Here is a 17,883-nt window from a genome sequence, read left to right as displayed (position 1 = left end):
ACAGCAAACAAGCCAGCAGCAGCTTGTTTCGCGCACTCTTTATGCTCGACGGAGAGCTTTCGCATGTGCCTTGTGCTTAGAACTTTGGCGTGGGGCTTTACCGTCGTGTGCTTGCAAAACAGTTGATGAGCTGCCTTCAAGCCAAACGGACGTAGCACAAAGTGTAACTAAAGAGGCTAAATAGAAGCAACAGCTAGCTAATACAATATCAACTAGAACAACAATAGCCACAACAGCAGCAAAAGCAACAATAATATAATATAAACTAAACTATAATAGAATTTATTTAAATTCACGCTGTCCGGCAACAACAACGACAACAACACCAAAAATAACAACAACAGTATTCGTGTGGTTTTTATTTCGCTTGAAAGCAAAAGTTATGTGATAATCAGAAGATTCGGCGTGTGCGTGTGTGTGCTTTTTTCGCAGTGACAATATCCTGCGTGTGCTTGTGCGCGTGTGTTTATAGCTGCGCAGGACGTGCCAGCCGAAAGCTGCTTATCAGTATAATAGCTGTTGCTGCAGCAGCCTATCTCGTTCTTTTTTTTTTTGGCAATCAGGCACAAGGTCAAGTCAACAGCTGGCAAAGGACCTAACAAAAACAAGCAAACCAAACAAATAAAACAAATCTTTTTGATAACAATCATTTTTATGGTGAAATTGAAACATAAATTTAGTAAAAAAAGGATTTATTGATTTTATATAAAATATATATATATATATATATATATATTTGAAAAGCAAGAAAAACAAAAAAAAAAAAAAAATTACATTCGACAACGTCGCAACAACTACAACAAAAAATACACAACAAAATGTCTTCCATGGCTGCATTTGATCAAATCAAAATTGGACTCAAGTAAGCACGACAATAAAGCCCTATAAGCCCTAAGTGTATATGTATATAGTTAAATATATTAATAATAATAAATTAAAGCGAAATTAACCCTGCGAAAAAATCATGTACAGTTTCCAACGATTTATTTGAATTGCATATTGCTCAGCAGCTGATTAAAGTCGAACTGATTCAGTTTGTTCAGATCATTAAATCCATAGTCTCAGCTAGTTTGTTTTGGCATTTAATTAATGTCTAGTACTTGACGTAATTTATAGACTTTAATGCACCTAAACTGTTTAACTATGGTTGCCTTTTACAGCCAGTTGAATGACATCAGCGAATTGTGTCATCTATAAGAAACAATAATATTTTACATATGGATAATGTATAATATATAGTTTCAGAGTGTGGGAGTGCACATGACAATGTTGCTTGTTAAATAGTTACCCTATACACAGTATGTAGCTTAGGAAAATAAAGAGTTAACAACAAAAATATTAAAAAAATCGATATATTACGTTGTTGCTGATAGATAATGTTGAAGTCTAAATAAGAATTGTTTTTTATCTGAAATTTGCCAGGATTCACGATACTTCTTAAAAACTGGCTATAAAGTTATATCTCGTAGTCCGTAGCTCTCATGGACTCAGAGCTTGCCGGGATAAATATCATAAACAAACTTTTTCATGCTATGCTCAATATTAGTGCAACCGCGTAAACCCCTTCTGCATATTACAGGGTATTAAAAAACTTCCTACAAAATTAAGGCGAACAAGATATATAATATATGCATATTAAGTTTAGTTTTAATAAAATGTCAAGAGAAATCAGCTTAATGAAAGCACTTATATATTTATGTATACATCTATCAACTTGTAGGTAGCGACGTATATAGTATATATAGACATATATTTGCCCAGATAAGCGAGGCAAATATAACTCGAGCAAATCCCGGTGATAAAATATTTATATAGCAAACAAAAGCGCTTGTGTCTGCGCGGGCGTTTGTTAATTAAATGAATTTTTAAAGCAAATTGCAGCAATTTGTGCGTTGTTTGCCCCCAAGTCCTTTGGCGACTAAGGACCAAGCACACGTCGCTATCCTGAGCAAATGAATTACATTGTGTGTCAGACCTTAACGGCAATATGTTGACGCCAGGACCTACAATTTTCTGACAACTCATGTTAACTTCTGTCCATATTGTGCGCCATGCTCTACGCACGGGTCGCCCCATTCCATTGATTCCCGGGCACTCTGTAATTTGTCGGCATAACGAGTAAACATAAGCACGGCGAATGACAGCGCCAAGCGGACAGTGTCATTAGAGGGGCCCATTGTCATTTTGTTGGCCTTTTTTCTCTGTCTGTCTCTGCCGGCACTTAAACTACGCAAATAATTAGGTAGAGAACGGCTCTCAAAGCGTCCCGCGGCTGTGACATTAAAAAAACAAAACGAGTGTGATCTAATTGAGCGTGCTGGACAAGCAGATACCCTGTACTCAGCTGCGACCTGTTGGAACGTAGTTTCAACAAATAGGAAAGATATGATTTAATAACTTCATTGTTTATTTTTCGATTATTATAAAATGTTTTGCTCTTAATGCCAAAATCGAAAAACTGTCTCTTATTATAAATGGGACATCAATAGTCGATCATTTCGTTATCGTTATCGTTGTGGATAATTTGATAATATATAATTTAAATATAGTTTGCTTTTGAGTCTGTTTATGTTAACAATAGATGTACATACCTCCTATTTAGATATCCCACCAATATAATTGTACCCCCATCAACCCCTTTCCTTGAGTACAGGGTATGAGAAAACTTTTGGAAACAGCAACCTATTTATGTAAATTTTGTGTATTGTACAAAAACCCAAGCTGAGTCATTTGTGTCATAGCGAAATGTTTGAGAGAACGGACAAGGAGATTGTGCCATGAGATCAGCAGCAGAGCAACAGGTTTGCTTGCCAAACCATAAAAGCAACTAATTTGATAATATTGCTGCCTACATGAAATGGGCAGACGAGCAAGTTCTAGCTTGGAGAGCTATATAACCCGTAAGATCTATTAAAGACGAAACATAACTTGTTTTGTGCTATGCAGCTCTTATTCCCAGGAGTTCTACAATGTGAAGCCACACTGTATGCCCTAAGGTGCGTACACATAACTGTAGTAGGCTTGGGACTAATTAATAATTGCTTATTTCTGGAGGGGACTCACAAAAGCTCACAGAACTTGAATTGAGCTTACTCTTTTTTCTTGAAATCATCAAACTATTTTTGTACCAATAGAGTGAACCAAAAAAGCTCGTCAATTTGTAACTCACTTTTGTACTTTTTATGAAGCTTTAATTAAAGCTTAATTTGCTTGGAATTCCCAAAGAGTTTTGGCAGCAGCAGCTCTTTCTAGTTAATTGGTATTGTTGTTGACGAAAGTACTTTACATAGTCGATTTCAATGATATTACAATAAACTGTTTTATTGATAGAAATCATGTAATTGCCACTTTCAATTTGAATAGTTCTTATAGCGAAATATATATAGAGAACATTTATTAATTTTTATTTTAATAACATTTTTATTTGATTGTTTCATTTCTAATAAGCTGTATTTGGTTGGGAGAAATTGTTAGCAAAATATTTAAATTGATTTATTAATTATGCCATTTTTTTCACGTTTTTACTTTGTGGCCATGTGCAACATTTTGATACAACTTGCGGCCAGTCGTATTTTATTTCGCTAAAAAATTTACATATCTATTGTTTGGCTGTGATTTATTCCATGGCATTTGAGCCGGGTAACCGGGCAACCCACTCGTCATTTATATTCATAAAGCATTTAAAAAATACATTTTAGCAGTAAAACTTCAAACTGTCAATTTATTTTGTGCGAAATATTGATGTATATTAAGCTTGTGCCCATTGTCTAATTTGATCAATTGTTCTCATAATTGAATAAAACATATATATATTTATCTTATACATCTCTTACGCCTATTAACCTTCAGCTTTGTTGCCTTTCTCACACGATTCTCAGCACACGTGTGGCATTTGACCAAATTGAATTAAACATTTGGCAGCTCAGCAATTAAACTGCTCAAAATGTGCCTTAGTCAAACAAAATTTGATGCAATGCAAAAGCATTCCACTGTGCGCGTCTCTTTGCTAATTTTATTGTTTCAGTATCTTTTTGTGTTTTTAGTTTTTTGATTTTATTCATTCTAAATAAACACAAATTTCCTCATATTTGCGCTGCGTGCCAAATATATGATGTGTTGTCTTTTCGCTTTTCGGGAGCTATTCGACATTGCTCATACGACGCGTGTTGCGTTCCGCAGCAACACTTTGCGTGCATTTGTCGCTCTTGTTCAGCTCGAGCTGGTCGCCCACACTACTCAACCGCATACACTAGCGCACACATATTTATACATCTGTATCTGTGTATGCATATGTATCTGTGAGCTCGTCAATTTCATTTAATTTCGTCGCGTTTTGTATGCCTCTTTTTCTGTGAGTCTTTTATGGCGAACAAAAAAGTAGTTGCCACAGCAGCAGCAGCATTTTATATAGGTTTATTATGTATTTGTATTTTCTATTGAAATGTATATATATATGTGTGTGTATATATGCGTATATTCAAGAAGATATTTCTATGGCAAACACGTGAGGAACTTTTAAGAACTAAGAACTTTTTATTTAAATTGCATTTTAAAATATTTAATTGATTAATAAAAGCAAAACAATATCAAATTGCAATTATTTTGATTTATTTAATATTCTAATAACTGAATCAACAGCAAACATTAAGCAAACACAATTAAAGAAATTAAATAATTGTCTCAATATTTGATATCAAAATTGGATTTTAATTTAAGTAGCTTGCCTTAGGGCTTATAATATATGTATAAAATTTATATTTAAAATAACATTTGCAAAGCGCAGATCAATTACACTCAGCCGCAAAATTGTATTGCATTTATGTAAGCTTAATTGTAGCTATTTGTTTCGCTAGCTATATTTGAACTGCGGCTACTTTTCTACGTTAATTGGATTATACAAAATTATATTAAATAAAATAAAAGAACACGGAAATTCAATTAAACCTTTGTCCTCAATATTGTTTAAGCAAGTGCCGTGATGCGTTTAGAGCTACTTTTCAAATTGCAGTTAGTCATATACTAAATATTTAAGCACTCGACGCGGTAAACATTCCTTGACCCGGCTGACATCAGAGTTGAAAAAAAGCAAGCCAGCAAGTAACGCTTACCTTGTGTTTTATCCTTGCGCCACTTGCGAGCTTTCATTCCGTAGGAGCAGCAGGGGTTGTGCGCCTGCGATTCATTCATAAGCAGCGGCAGGCGAAAAAAGCTCGCGCGTGTAAACTTTCGCCTTGGCTGCTTTGCGTGTCAAGGTCAACAGGACCTGCCGCTGACATATGCGTTTATAGCCAGCAGAATGGACACCAGCTAAAAACTAAACAAATAGCGTCCAGAGTTTATTTTTTGTTTCGGAAATTATGTGACTGCGCTGATGTACGTTTCCTTTTTCGTTTTTTATAGAAATTTTGCCGGTCTGATTTTTTGTTGTGATGATTCTAATATGATTTTTAATGGGACTCGGCATTTGACGAGTTTGTCTTTTGCTGTTTAGCTTGTCCGCGCACATGCCTGATAATTGTGGCGCGCGGGGGGCTGATGAATGGATGTGGCCAGACAGCCGACTGACTCGTCAGTTAATAGAAAATTAATGCAATTATTACGACATATTCTGTAGCATGACGGCGCTTATCACTAGGGGCCAGACAGTGAGAAAGTCAGAGATAGAGAGTGCGACAGATTACAATGATTTTATTTGTTATAAGTAGTTGCTGATAGAACTAGCGAGCAAAGGTGCTATTGTCTGTGTTGTTCAGGCTCAATGTGGTTCAATGACACAAGCTGAAATTACTCACTTAAGCATGGCAGCAAAATTAACAATGAAAGCAACTGCTTTGAGTGAGCGTGAGCCACGGCAACTTAATGTGCACTTGAACTTTTTAATGATTCAGTGAGATCAGTTTAAAGTGACAATTAAGTCCAAGTACTATAGAAAACTCTTCACAGTTAGCAAAGTCGAGCTTTAAGATTTCATTGAATTTATTTGCGTGTACTCGTGGAGCTTTAAGACTTTTTATGTTAATTGAGTGGGCTTTACACGCGTACGGCTTTAATTGTGTTTTCAGGCTTGTTCTACTTTAAAATTGTTGTACATAAGTTTTAAGTCAAATACAATAAATATTGTTTACAGCGTTTAATTGCTTCTTTAAAATAACTAAACTTGATTTTGATTAATCCAATGCTACTAGTCCTTCCAACTACAAGTAGTAAATCCCACTTAAAACAATTCCGAATTTCCATGTGTACTTTAAATCGATTTTTTGCACAATTTTGAAAGAAACTGCAACCAGAATAAAATAATATACCAAAGCAATTTTGAATATCTGCCTCCTGTTGTCCTCGCCTTGCCCTACTTAATTACTTCTTTTTGCGCTGTTCTCCTTGGGATAAAATGATGGCAATGCGTATAAATATATTCAGGGCGTCCATATAAATGGCTAGTGCATTGTTGATTGGATCGTAGCGGACATATCCGTGCTCCGGATACATCTCAGCTGCCTTAACAATGCGCTGCGTGTCATGAAGCAAGAAGGCGCTAAACAGAATCAGGCCGCCGTATAGAGATATAGAGGCCAGGCCGGCGCCGAGAGCTGTTGTCGGCGGCAGCCACATGGATGCCAGCGATGAGGCAAATATGACGCCCAGCCCAATGGCCAAGGGGCCACCAATATGCAGGAATCTGTCGCTGGGCGCACATGCGGCCACCGTGGAGAGAGCGCCCACAATGCCGCCCGTATAGAGCAGAGCCCGCACCAATAACGGACCGCCCAGAAAGCACATGGGCGCCACAACAGCTCCCATGACAGCGCAATGCAATGCCCAGGCCAATTGCTTCATGCCCAGGCCCGGCTCATATTCCAGCGCTTGCGTCAATGCGCCCGTGCCCATGACCAGACCCATCGTCACCAGGGTAGCCATCCAGCCGCTGCGCATGATCAGTTGTAACAGCTGCTCCGATTGAAAGACAGTGGCTGCCGATGCCGCAGTGACGGCACAGGAGGCGCCAAAGTATGCGTAGGTGGCGTGAATGCGATCCCTTACGTACTGCGGCCACATGACCGAGTGATCGTAGATGCTCGGCTGATTGGCCAGACCCAGGCCGTAATAGCAGAGCCCGACGAGACCCATGAGTGCCGCGCCTGCCGCTGCGCCCTTTCCCATGGAGTAGGCGTTCTCGCTGGGCGGACCCATCATGCGTTCCTTGAGCGTGGGTGCCTTTGTGCGCTGGTCCAAGTGGGATCGATTGCGATTCTCCGGCTCCTCGGAAAAGTTACGCCTCATATTCGGACGCTTTGGTAACAGCAGCGATTTGTGCTGCTTGGGCGCCGCAACTTGCATTAGGTCGGGTCTGCATCTGGGCGCCTGCAGCGTTGACTTCCAAAGTCCTTGGCCGCCGTTGATGGGTGCCTTGCATAGCAGCCGTGTCGTACGCGCTGGCAGGACATGCGCCAAACGTGCCAAAAGCATTTCTGTAGGATTTTGAATATGGATATTGTTCGATTAAGGAATTTCAATGAATTGATGTTTTGGATTTAAATCACAATGTGCCTATTGGCCGGTTGTCGAAAATTGTTTAACATATTTGTTTGGAAGAGAGAGTCAAATGTGATAAATGGTTGCAATGCTCAAATCTGTTGTGGAAAAAAAAAAAAAAAGAATAAAAAAAGTTAATAAATATACATATATATATATGCACATATCTAAGTATTAATATATATAATATAAATACATTTCAACTTTAGATTTTTGTGCTTAATACTCAGAAAATATAGTTTAGTTTTTATTTATGTTCTTTTGAAACTGAGTAAATTTAAAATATCGAAAAAGTAAGATTTTATACCCATTTGCAGTAAACCTCTTAATTGCTGAGTTTGATGAAAATATCTTGGATAACAGAATATTTTGCCCTATAACAATCTTTATCTTACCTATGGCAGCTATACCTTATAGTGGAACGATGCTGTCTTGTATATATACGAGTTTCATGGCTATAAGCTAATATATCCCAAATTTTGTCAATGTTTATATGAAAAAGGTCTCCATACCAATACCTACTTTTCAGACTTATGCAAAGATTCAAAAGATAGCTCTAAGACAAAGAGATTAGTTCGCATAGAAACAGACGGACAGACGGATATAGCTATTGATGCTAATCTAGAATATATATACTTTATGGGGTCGGAAGGTTATAAAGTAAAAAAGCTATTATAATAAATATGTATGTATGTATGTATAAATTAACTTTATTAATAGTTGTATTTTCAGTTTGCACTAAAAAGAAAAATACAAATTCTACATTCACTTAAGATACGCACCAAAATATACATACATATATCATATTTGTCACTCATTATGCGACAATCTCATAAAGGGCTGCACACAATTTTCAGTTAACCTAATCTGAAATACCTTCAATTGTTTGGCAAATGTCAGCAATTATGTGATACACAGCACGATTTTTTAGACTGCATGCTTGATCTTTCGTTGTTTCAAATCAATTCAATTTCTAATCATATGAATAGAACACTTGACCTTGTATTTGTTAACGACTACCTTATTTCTAATGTGTCTAGGTCACCTCCTTTATCTCTTCCTGAGGATGTCTATCATCCAACTTTAGAGATTGCAATGCTAAATTGTAATCCTTCCATTTCGTGCTCATCAGCCAATAAGCCCCGCTATTGCTTTCGCAAAGGAAATTATTCCTTGCTGAATCAGCTTATTTATTCAACCGATTGGTCTTTCTTATATGACTCAGTTGATATGAATACAGCCATTAATTCTTTTTATATCACCCTAAACTCCCTCTTAGATGTGTGTATTCCTAAGTCAATTCCTTCGACTACTTTTTCAAAACCACCCTGGTTTACTCCCAGATTATCACATCTAAAAAATGTAAAATCCAAATATTTTAAAAAGTTTAAAAAGTCTGGTTCGTGTACAGACTTGGCTAAATATTCCATAGCCAAGTCGAACTTTTTTCTTCTTAATTCTCAATGCTATGAGAATTATCTAATTCGTTGTAAAAGGCAATTCGCCCGAAATCCGAGACAGTTTTATAATTTTGTAAACTTGAAGCGTAAGTCTTCAACTTTGCCATCTTCTTTTTTTCTTGGGATGGATAAAGCTAGCAATGACACTGATTCTGCTAACCTCTTTGCTAATTTTTTCCAATCAACTTACTCTTCAGTCTGTCCTAATACTAATTCTTACCCTTATACTATTTCCTCCGCTAGTTCTATACCTCCCCCCATTATTTCACACTCCTCTCTCCTATTAGCTATAAACTCTCTAAAATCTTCTTACTCTCCTGGGCCGGACAATATTCCTAGTTGTCTACTCAAGGAGTGCAGTTCTTCCCTTTTCTATCCATTGCTAAAGCTTTTTAATCTATCCCTTGAAACTTCTGTCTTTCCATCTCTTTGGAAAGAATCTTATATCATTCCTCTTCACAAGAAAGGTGGGAAGTCTGATATACAAAATTACAGGGGCATTGCAAAACTGTCTGCTATTCCTAAATTATTTGAAAAAATAATCACTTCGAATTTGCAGCATTTCTGCAAATCAGTTGTTTCCCCTGTTCAACATGGATTCGTAAAGAATCGGTCAACTACGACCAATCTGCTTGAGTTTACTTCCTTGGTAAATGATGCTTTCCTTTCGAAAATGCAAACTGATGTCATTTACACTGACTTCAGCAAGGCGTTTGACTCTGTGCACCATGACATTTTACTTTTTAAACTTGACCGAATAGGTTTCCCTCTGTCCCTTTTACTTTGGATTAATTCTTATTTAAAAGGTAGGACCCAAAGAGTAATACTGAGGTTGACTACCTCTAAAAGGGTTCACGTTACTTCTGGTGTTCCTCAAGGTAGTCATCTTGGACCTTTACTCTTTACACTTTTTATAAATGATCTTCCTTCTGTTATATCACATGCCCGTGTACTCATGTATGCGGACGATGTCAAACTTTTTCTATCATACACTAACCCCCTACATCATTCTCGTCTACAAGACGATTTGAACGCTATGCAACTTTGGTGTTCGGCCAATCAATTGCATCTAAATTGTTCAAAGTGTATGTTTATGACTTTTAATCGTACTACACCTTATCTTGTTAGTTATACAATCGACAATATCCCTTTGCAACGTATACTAACAGCTAAGGATCTAGGCGTTATTTTTGATTCTAAACTCTGTTTCAATCTTCATATAGATACCATTGTTAATGAGGCAAAAGGTGTACTTGGATTCATTAAACGATGGTCTAAAGAGTTTAACGATCCTTTTATAACAAAACTTCTGTACATCTCTCTTGTTCGCCCTATCCTTGAATACTGCTCTTGCATCTGGTCTCCACAGTATATCAACAGCCAGGATCGTATTGAATCTGTTCAGAAGCAATTTCTGCTTTTTGCCTTACGAGGTTTAAATTGGGACCCTAATCTTCGGTTGCCGTCCTACTCCAGCAGACTGCTTCTTCTCAACCTTCCGTCGTTAATCAACCGTAGGACAATTCTCGGTGTTGTCCTTCTACATAAGTTGATTATTGGCGACATTGATTCTCCTTTTCTGCTAGGGCGTCTTCAATTCTCTGTTCCGGCTAGACCAACCAGAAATTATCGCCCCTTATTACTATCTACGTGCACAACTGATTACGCTATGCACAATTCTTTTCGCGTGCTATGTAAAAATTATAATAGTTTGCATCACGTTTTCTCTACCGAACTGTCTCTACCCCTAATAAAATCGTTGCTTTCAGGATACCTTCGGGAAGTCGCTGACCATTCCCAGCTATGAGCAGGGGCATAGCTAGCCGGACAGGCTGAAAAATTTTCCCCCACCGTGTCGGTGATTTCCCAATACTTTTCTCTTTGTCCTATCCACTTAACACTCTTTATCTAACTTACATTGCTTTACTTTATTAACAATTTTCTTACTTTCTTTTTTCCTATTTATTGTATTTTCTTTATTAATTTAGCAAATTAAGATTATTTTTAATTTCACTTGAGATCACTTTTTTCCTACTTACAACCTTCTGCTTAGATGTAGGCTCTAATAGCGTCACTGACAAAATTAGCTGTGAAAAGGGGCACAGCTGGCCGGACTGGCAAATAAAACACCTCCATCGGTCGGTGATGCTATTTAGAAAATTGTATCCTTTAACTAGGCTTTTAGAATATACTTATATTGTACAACCTGTTGAATAATGAGGAAGACACTCGTTTTGTCGACCATTAATAAATAAATAAATATAATAAAATATAAATAAACTGATTTTGAGTGTATATATGAGCCAAAGGAATGCAAGAATAGCAGAAATCACAAATGTTGCACTTACAAACAAATATTCGTATATGAACTGGTCATCCACTTGTCTGACGGTCCATTCGATGGCTTTTGCTTATTTGCCTTTTAATTGCCTGTTGTTTTTTATTTTTCTTCGCTGTCGTCAGAGAAAGAGCAACAAGACTTTGTTTATTTTTACTTATTTGGAAATTTTATTTTCGTACGCAAAGCTCTAGAACACGTAAATCCAAGGCGAAATTTTAATTGAATGAAACGAACATTTTGCACATAGATCATGTCCCCTTTGGGTACATTAAAATTGGCTGAAACGAGCGTAGAATTGGCTGCATTTGATTAGCTGCTCATAACAATTTGTAAAACGCACAAATTTATGGCTCCGAAATATCCCAATTTAGGTGTGTCCCTCTTTGCCGTATGGCCTAAAGCGAAATGGCTTTGACACACGCAATGTCGACATTAGACATTTTTTTGTACTTTTTTTATGACACGTATCCCGTCATGAACATTTTAGATATTGACCTTTCTTTTTATGGGACGCTGCTGGGCATTCGCTGAATCGTTCGACTGGCTTTTCACCCAATATTTCTATGGCAAAGTTCAGGGCTAACGCTGCGATAGTCAAATACTCAGAAGCATTGCCATATATGATAGCCGAAATGAATAGCTCACCAAAAAAATATACAACAGCTCGTCGGGCTATTAATAAGCATAAATATGACATATTTTTGCCGCTTTTGCTGAAATGGACAAAAAAAAAAACGGAATAAAATAAAATATCACGAGGGAACAACAGCAAGAAACCTGCGTATGTTTTTGTTGCCTTATAGCGCTGAATACTTAAGATTTGCACGTTTCATTTGATGGCCAAACGCAATCAAAATTGTCAAGTCCCATGTCTACACATATTTTATTTAGAATAGACAGGTGAGGTGAACACATTAGATACTTATTCTAAGCCAGAGGCTTGTCGGTCAGACCGAAGGAATCGAGAGAAAGCAAATACAATGCCACATTGTAAATGGAAGTGTTTTCAAATATATTTTTTAATGCGCATTTATGCGATAGCCTTGAAATCTATAATTAACAGATTGATTCTTGCGACAGCGTAAATATTATAGTATTTGGTGTAAATATTTAGATACATATTTTAAGAGGTGAAAATATTGTCAACTATTTTCAAATATTGTCTATACTGTCCATTGATCATTTTATAACCTTGTAGTTTTGTCATGAAATGTGTTACATATATTCCAGATCAGCATCAACATCCTTATTGCTTTTATGCGAGCTAGTCGCTTAGTCTTAGGTACGATCGGTCGCGAATTAGGTTTCTGTATAAAAAACTGTTGTATTTACCAAAATATCGTGAGTAAACTCGGCATTTATTAGTTTCACTATGCTACTCGTATGTATGCAAATTCTTTTCAACATCAGACAACTATATAATATAGCTGCAATCATATAGGAACTATCGCTCGAAAAGTAGGCTCTTGTACGGCAATAATTGCGGTTTCCAAGATATTTGCATTTGCGAATTTCACTATCCTCACATAACTGCAACAGGCAAATGTTTACCTTTCTCTATGATTTTTATTTTACTTAATTATATTTACACATGATGGTATACAATAAAAAAAAAAACGAATGGTGGTTTGATCTCATGATTTGCAATCTATTAATAAGAATATCAAGGGTTTCCCATAAAAAATGTTAAACTTTCTTAAATGAGAAATTAAATATTTTTGAAAATATTTAAAACCATATTTTTTTTATAATATTTTAATATGACCGCATACCCAGACATTGTTAAATATAACATTTTTATTGCTACCTTAAGCCCAATAAAAAAAGGCAGAAACATTTGAATTGTCAATATTTAAACAAACCTACATTCCCAGACTGTTTCACAAAGTAACCTTTTTATGGCTACTTGAAGTAATAAATAAATAATAAAATATGGTATATATTGAAAAACAAATTTTGTCGCTAATATTTTAGTATAACTGCATTGCCAGACTTTTTTAATGAAACCGTTTTTTAACATTCCACTAATTTAAGATTTAGTGTACATTTTGTTATTATAACTAGTTGGCCATACAAACTATTCACATTAATTTCAATGGACAGAAATCTATTGTATTTAATGCTTTTTATCTGAATCAAACCAAAAGAGTTTGGATAAATATCGTGCTACCTATATTTTTTTATCGTCAAATACAAAGTAGCAACAATTTGTTTTAGTAAGACGTACAAATTTAAACAAAAGAAGAACAAGATTTATAAACAAGCAAACGGAAACACAATTTCTTTTGTCGCTTCTTAAGAGTCGCGCGACGCGTCTCAATTCTTGGGGCTGCGGCTGATAAATGGCAAACACCTGGCTCGCAACGAGGTGCTGATAAGGAATTGGCTTTATCACTGGCCGTGTCTATTCATATACATATATGCATTAGCTGAACAAGGGAAAGACGGCCCATCAATAAAAGCATTGATACCGGAAATCACATCGTTCATTTTGACTGATTAATGGCAAACGCTTTAAATTCTTAGGGCTAAAGTACAACAGGAAAGACTACACTTAAAAAAAAAGATATATACCCTGTTTATTAAATGGGAATTTGAATAAATCTCGGAATTATTCAGAGTTTCATTCTTATGGTTGCAAGGCTATGCACAAAATATAGCCTCTAAATAGAAAGTTTAACTGAATCTTGAATTTCACTTGATGTAAAGCTTATAGACTTAAGAGTTAAAGTGCTGCATAATCGTACCCTGTAAATAAAGTGCTCAATTATATGACTTGCCTTACCGAAGGTTGTAGTCAGGATTTTCGTAATCAAGAGTAAATCAAGAGTTTCCAAATAATCAATCTTTACCATATTGTGTAAGTTGAGAGTTTCATAAGAACTTTAACTGTGCTCAGCTTAATCCCAATATAAATTGTTAATTGCAAATTTCTCATACTAAGCTTCTCTTGACTTTCACCCTCGCTTTGCAGAATGGTCGACTTCAAGGTGCAACAACGTCGTTATCGTACCAGCGAAAAGACTGTCGTCAGCACCACCTATGGCCCTATTAAGGGGGTCAAACGCAAGTCCATCTATGGCCAATCGTATTTCAGTTTCGAGCGTATACCCTTTGCCAAGCCACCCGTCGGGGAGCTGCGCTATAGGGCGCCACAACCACCAGAAATATGGACTGAGGTCAAAAGTTGCACTTCCCAGGGTCCAAAGCCGCTTCAGAAGCATTTTGTATTCGAGATGACAGATGGTTCCGAGGACTGTCTCTATCTCAATGTGTATACCAAGAATGTAAGTGAAAAATAAGCGAAAAACTCATCTGTTTACAATAATATTTATTATTTGTATCGCACAGTTATATCCCAATAAACCAATGCCTGTCATGGTCTGGATCTATGGCGGCGGCTTTCAATTTGGCGAGGCCTCACGTGAATGCTACAGTCCAGACTATTTGCTGCGTGAGGACGTGGTCGTTATATCCATTAATTATCGCCTGGGTCCACTGGGTGTGTATACAAATTGAATTATATGAAATATATAAAACCTAATAAATAATTTCTCTGTTGCGTTAGGCTTCTTGTGCCTAGAGGATCCCGAGTTTGATGTGCCCGGCAATGCGGGTCTCAAGGATCAGGTCTTGGCTCTACGCTGGGTGAAGGCCAACTGCTCGAGATTTGGCGGTGACTCGAATAATATTACAATTTTTGGTGATAGCGCGGGCAGCGCTTCAGTGCACTACATGATGATAACAGAGCAGACGCGCGGCCTTTTCCACAAGGCCATCTGCATGTCGGGGAATACCCTTTCGCCCTGGGCTGTTACGCCGCAGCGCAATTGGCCCTATCGGCTGGCTGTGCAAGCGGGCTATACGGGCGAGGCCACGGAACGTGAGGTATGGGAATTCTTGAAGAATGCCAAAGGCTCTGATATAATCAAGGCTAATGGCGAGCTCTGCATCGACGAAGAGAAAAAGGAGCGTATTGGCTTCTCCTTTGGTCCTGTCATCGAACCCTACGAAACCAGCCACTGCGTGGTGCCCACCAAGCCCATCATAATGATGCGCACTGCCTGGAGCAACAGTATACCCCTCATCCTGGGCGGCGTTTCCAACGAGGGTCTGTTGCTCTACTCCGAAACCAAGTCGAATCCCAAGTGTCTCAACGAGCTCGGTGACTGCCGCTACGTGGTGCCCATTGAGCTCAACTTGGATCGGGATAGCGAACTGTGCAAGGACTATGGCGAGCAGCTGCGTCAGTGCTACTACGGCGATAAGACGCCCAGTCTGGACACGCTTCACGAGTATCTGCAGGTGTGTAGGGAGTAGATAATATATCAGTTATCGTTGAAGTGGTTCAGATTAATTATAGTCTTATATCTCAAAAAGTATCTTATCAGAAATCACAGATAGCTTTTTATGTTTTTTTTTTTTTCAACAAATAACTAGTTTGTGATCGATTGTGAAGATAGAAGTTTGTGTGGTCAGAATTTTGCATAGAAGAATCACATTTTTAAACCGTTTTTCCACGACTTTTTGATGTGTATTTTATTTAGAAATGATAAAGAAACTATAATTTGGTAAAATTGATAATGAGAGCTTGAAAATGAAAGACGTTTTTTTCGACTTAGCACCCTAATCGGAGCTACATGATAAGTCGTAACAATATTGATAAGATTTAGTCAAAAAAATATTAAACGCAATAGAATATTTTTTTTGGTGCTTTTGATGAGAACGTCTTTAAGAAACAGAAGATTACTTACTTAAAAAAAATCACAAAATTTAACTCATAGTGCCTTTGTCAGCTATATAATATTATGATATTATCCGGTTATTCTCGATATATATTATTTCCAGTAGCAAAACCTATTAACTGTATTAAGTTTCATTAGCACCTCTTTGTTAAGAAGCAGATAAAAAAATAAGTTAATATCTTAATAAGAGATGAAATCACATTCACTAATCTATAACTCGTTCTCTCTGCTTTCCAGATGGTCTCACACGAGTACTTCTGGTTCCCCATTTATCGCACAGTATTGTCGCGCTTGGAGCACGCGTCGAGCGCACCCACCTATTTGTACCGCTTCGATTTCGACTCGAAGCACTTTAATCATCTGCGCATACTCAGCTGTGGCAAGAAGGTGCGTGGCACCTGCCACGGTGATGATTTGTCGTATCTGTTTTACAATTCGCTAGCGCGCAAGCTCAAGAATCATACGCGGGAATACAAATGCATCGAACGCTTGGTCGGCTTGTGGACACACTTTGCCACATATGGCAATCCCAATTATGATCCTGAGCAGTCGGAACTGTGGGAGCCTGTGTCGGCCAGTGCAGTTGAGAAGCATCAGCTGAAGTGCCTTAATATATCCGACGATCTGAAGATAATCGATGTGCCCGAGCTGCGCAAATTGATGGTCTGGGAGAGTTTCTTTAAGCGCGACGAGCTGCTGTGAACAAGGCTGCGCTGTAAGGGGAATGGGGGCCTCTACTTAGCATTAGCATTAGCTTTATGTTGAAAACAATGCAAAGCGTAGCTTTAAAGTCTAGAATGAACCATCTATATATGTGCTGTTAAGTTTGTCCAAGAACGAAATTCTATTTAAGCCTGTTCAAGTTTGATCCCAGTCTATAATATCTACAGATAGCTGTTAAATTCAGAGATTAATTATTATGATTGAGCTTAGTTCTAGAGAATGATATAAGTCGCAACTGAAGTACCTTTTGATAACGCGTTATGGATCCGTACGACCAATGAATGTGCATAAGAAAAATGTTCCTTATGAGTCGCAAAAGATAAACTACTTATATCAAGCATATATTTCCTATATATATGTAAAAGGCTGTCAAAGCGCCCTGACACTATTATTTTTCTTGTATTATATGGCGTTCGATTCTCTTCCGTGCACAAAAAAAGAAACAACAACAACAACTCACCCATATAATAATATTTTTTATAAATATTTTATTATTTTTGGAATATTAAACAACTCACCCAAATAAAATATTTTTTATAATATTAATTTTTTTGGATAATAAATCGTTTGTTTAGCTTTAATGCCGACTTGCGTAGGATTTTGAATATGTAAACCTTTTATAGTAATCTAATTTTTGAAAATGTATTTGTTGTGTTTTTGTAGTATACAATATACCAGTCCAAGTTTTACATATTTAGGAATATGATTCTTGTTTACATAGAGTAACATATATATAATTATATATATGTATATATATTTACTTAGGACTTGAATTTGAATTTAAATGTGTCTGTTGACTAAAAACACCTTGAAATGTTATTTGAAATGCACAAAAAAAAAAAAAAAAACAGTCGTAAGTCTTTTGAATTGGTATCTTTTTTTTGTATAAATACCACATAAAGAATTCTAAGACGAGCTCCATAAATTCAATTTTCTATAAGCTTCAAATATATTGTGATGCCACAAATAAGAAACTATCAAATTTGAAAATCCATATTTTAATAAGAAAATCAAACCAATTAAAAACAAAATAACTGAATGTATTTCAAATAAAACAAATCTTTTATTTAAAACTTGCGAGTAT

At 36.9% G+C, this 17,883-nt stretch overlaps 2 protein-coding genes across 2 annotated transcripts; one reads left to right on the top strand and one right to left on the bottom strand.

The window, feature by feature from the left end:
* The first annotated feature begins 714 nt into the window (after positions 1-714).
* alpha-Est9 (alpha-Esterase-9) lies at positions 715-17,650 on the top strand. The gene is made up of 5 exons (XM_002056391.4): positions 715-862; positions 14,306-14,618; positions 14,683-14,833; positions 14,900-15,636; positions 16,314-17,650. The coding sequence occupies exons 1-5, from the start codon at positions 819-821 to the stop codon at positions 16,776-16,778; spliced, it is 1,710 nt and encodes a 569-aa protein (XP_002056427.2). The 5' UTR covers positions 715-818; the 3' UTR covers positions 16,779-17,650.
* Mics1 (Mitochondrial morphology and cristae structure 1) lies at positions 5,959-7,569 on the bottom strand. The gene has a single exon (XM_002056392.4). It carries the CDS (start codon positions 7,462-7,464, stop codon positions 6,355-6,357), a length of 1,110 nt encoding a protein of 369 aa, XP_002056428.1. The 5' UTR covers positions 7,465-7,569; the 3' UTR covers positions 5,959-6,354.
* Positions 17,651-17,883: the final 233 nt, after the last annotated feature.

This window comes from Drosophila virilis, chromosome 2, assembly GCF_030788295.1.
Source record: "Drosophila virilis strain 15010-1051.87 chromosome 2, Dvir_AGI_RSII-ME, whole genome shotgun sequence".
Taxonomy (NCBI): Eukaryota; Metazoa; Arthropoda; class Insecta; order Diptera; family Drosophilidae; genus Drosophila; species Drosophila virilis.
Note: the sequence above shows the minus strand (reverse complement) of the source record. Positions and strands in the feature narration are given on the sequence as shown.

Excerpts from the sequence above, each read along its gene's own strand:
- alpha-Est9 (XM_002056391.4), top strand. The coding sequence starts at position 819 with ATGTCTTCCATGGCTGCATTTGATCAAATCAAAATTGGACTCAA. Across the intron at positions 14,619-14,682 it reads TCAATGTGTATACCAAGAAT|TTATATCCCAATAAACCAAT; the intron begins GTAAGTGAAAAA and ends TGTATCGCACAG. Across the intron at positions 14,834-14,899 it reads TTATCGCCTGGGTCCACTGG|GCTTCTTGTGCCTAGAGGAT; the intron begins GTGTGTATACAA and ends CTGTTGCGTTAG.
- Mics1 (XM_002056392.4), bottom strand. The coding sequence starts at position 7,464 with ATGCTTTTGGCACGTTTGGCGCATGTCCTGCCAGCGCGTACGACACGG.